General features: G+C 29.3%; 1 protein-coding gene across 2 annotated transcripts in view; it reads right to left on the bottom strand.

The window, feature by feature from the left end:
• USP15 (ubiquitin specific peptidase 15) overlaps positions 1 to 2,754 on the bottom strand; it is a 199,220-nt gene that overhangs the window by 109,622 nt on the left and 86,844 nt on the right. For both annotated transcript variants that reach the window (XM_006886038.1, XM_006886039.1), the window contains exon 4: positions 1,018 to 1,144. In XM_006886038.1, coding sequence (XP_006886100.1) covers positions 1,018 to 1,144 — 127 coding nt within the window. The remainder of the gene's footprint in view (positions 1 to 1,017; positions 1,145 to 2,754) is intronic.

The raw sequence follows: 2,754 nt of genomic DNA, 5'->3' as shown, positions 1-2,754 counted from the left end.
AAAAAAAAAAAAATTAAGCTTCTATCAACATTTCCATGTAGGAGGTATTTTATGTGGATATATTTTAAACACCCTACAGGGGGAATTTATAGGTTGGAATGCAAAGTAATATGGCAAATTTGGAAGATAGTCTGGGAGAGTCTTACAAAGTTAAACTAAACATACTTATTACACAACCCAGCAATTGCATTCTGAGGTATTTAGTAATTTCCATTTTAAATAAGATCAGTGTGATTACCATTAATTTGACTTTCAAATAACTTTTTTGAAAATGAGTATCTACATTTTATAATTTTTGAGTTCTGTTTGTCTAACAAAAGTAGAACAGAATTATATTATTATTAAACTTATTAATATTCAATATATATCTGACCTTAAATTTAAATATTATTTTAAAATAGAATGAAAAATACCGTTCTATCTATATAAGAAAATCTCTCTTGCTCTAAATATGTACACATATATGGATGGATAAGAGTAAACAATTAGGTATACATATATTTGAGACAAATAGCCTAAATTACTCACTGTAAAAAATAAAAGAAAGAAAACAACAACAAAGCCAAGTCTACTGCCTTCTTTAGCTATTTAACTAGAGACAGAGTTCAAAAGAATAAGCTGTGAGTAATGTAAATAAACAAGGAAATGGAATGTTCTCTTAAAAAAGCAAGAAACACAGCCACGTGTATTTTTATTACCATATCAAGTTTTTGAAGTGTCTACTATTTTTCCTTAATTTACATTCACATTACAAACATGATAACTTTTCAAAATGGTAAATTAAGACAGTAATTTCTATCTTTAAAAAAAGGAAAATGCCATGAATGTTAGTCAAACATAAGTAAAAACTACAAAATAAAACATTCAACAAAGACATGCTACATAAATTTTGGTTTTTCCATACTCTATATTGTTTACATATAAATCCTTAAGTGGTTATCATTAAAGAAGTATATAACAAACAGAATTATGAAATATCTAACATCAACTATTAAAAGAAAAAGAATCTTCCATTACCTATGGTGTCAGCTTTGCTAAATCTTCGAGTTACAACATTGTTCATATTTCCATTTTCACAGAGCTTCAATTCTGTGAGATAGACTTCTACTTTGCAGTGCTTTACAAACATACCCTGTTCAACCACCTAAAGAAAAACAACAACAACAAAAACACCAAAACAAAAACCAAATTAACATCAGCTGTATATCATTTACCAAAACATAATTTTCTGGAAGCTTTAAAAAGAAAAAACAAAATTCTAGCTCTCCAATGAAAAACAGTAATTATCAAAAGCTGTTCATATAGAAAAATATATTCATTAGACAGCTAAACTTTAAAAGAAACAGTCTCAGAAATTTAAAAAGTTAACAATATGAAAAACTATTGTAGAAAACAATAAAGGCCGTTTACTGATTACACTTTGGTGAACTATAAATAATTAGTAAGAAAGATTATACCAAATATGCGTGTGTTGTGTTACCAAATATCTGATTAAGTATACTGACATACTTTTAGCTTTTAGTACTTGATTCCAAGCAGAAAATTGTTTAGTTTGTGAATTTTCTATAATTGGAGCTAACATATATATTATCATTCTGTGTATTAAAAGAAGTATTTTTAAATTATAACTCCAAATTAATGCTGCCAAAATAGTCAGCTTTGTCCCTGTAACTGATATGTTAGTTTCCCATCCTAAGTTGACTTTGCTTGACCTTTAAATACGCACTTAGTAATACCATGCAAAGGGGGATGGGAAGGAGGAAACAATCATGCAAGTTATAAAGCATAAAAAAGAGAAAATACATATACATTGTAGTCACCTTTTAAATTAAGTATATTTCCTTTTGATCTTCTAAAGGTTAACTGCAGGTTTTCAGTCATGAAGACTGTTTCTGAAAATAGTAATCAGCCTGATATGTGATACATTAGACAAATATGGCAAAAGGGAGGCTCCAAATGACTGTTAGATGTACTCACAAGCTTAGCATCAAATCAGTAAGTGATTTAAACTTGCTTTTCCTTTGCAAGAAATCATTTTACCTTAAAAATACAAATGTAGTTCATTTAGTATTTATGATCTAATCTAACACTCATGCTCGTAAAACTTTTTCATATATATTCTCCTAATCACATGCATTAACAATAAAATCTCTAAAAAATATAGTAGTCTAGATCTGTTTTTGTTATTCAATAAACTGAATTCATTTTACAAAATTAATATACAAATGATACCTCTTAACAGGTGACACAGAGCTTTATTTATTTGTTATTTACAGGGTCTGTTGTTGTTAGGTGCCATCAAGTCCGAATTGATTCATAGGTGACTGTCAGGAGATTTTCAGAGGCTGTAAATTAAATGGATGGAGATTGCCTATCTTTCTCCCAAGCGTAGCTGGTGGAATGATTTAGCAGCACAATTCCTTACCATGAGGCCATGGGAGCATCCTTTACAGGCTCTAGATAACTTTATTTATTTTAGGACAGTAGAAAAGTTTTTAAGTAAAAGTTCACAAATCATACTGACTTTTCATAAAACCATTCACCTTTTGCTTTATGACATTACTTGCCACTGATTAATGTATCTTTACACCTAGGTTATTCATCCATCTTGAGTTAGTTTTTTTCCCATTAATTAATTTTCATGAACATTTACAGAGACTTTGGATTTCATTCATTCATTGTTGCATTTTTCCCCCCTGCACAACCTTTGCCCCAGTTCACTCTTCTCTTTGAAGACTAAAAGAAAAATTCTTT

This window comes from Elephantulus edwardii, unplaced genomic scaffold, assembly GCF_000299155.1.
Source record: "Elephantulus edwardii isolate Elephantulus edwardi_28Jun2011 unplaced genomic scaffold, EleEdw1.0 scaffold00047, whole genome shotgun sequence".
NCBI lineage: Eukaryota > Metazoa > Chordata > Mammalia > Macroscelidea > Macroscelididae > Elephantulus > Elephantulus edwardii.
This window is presented reverse-complemented; position numbering and strand designations above follow the sequence as displayed.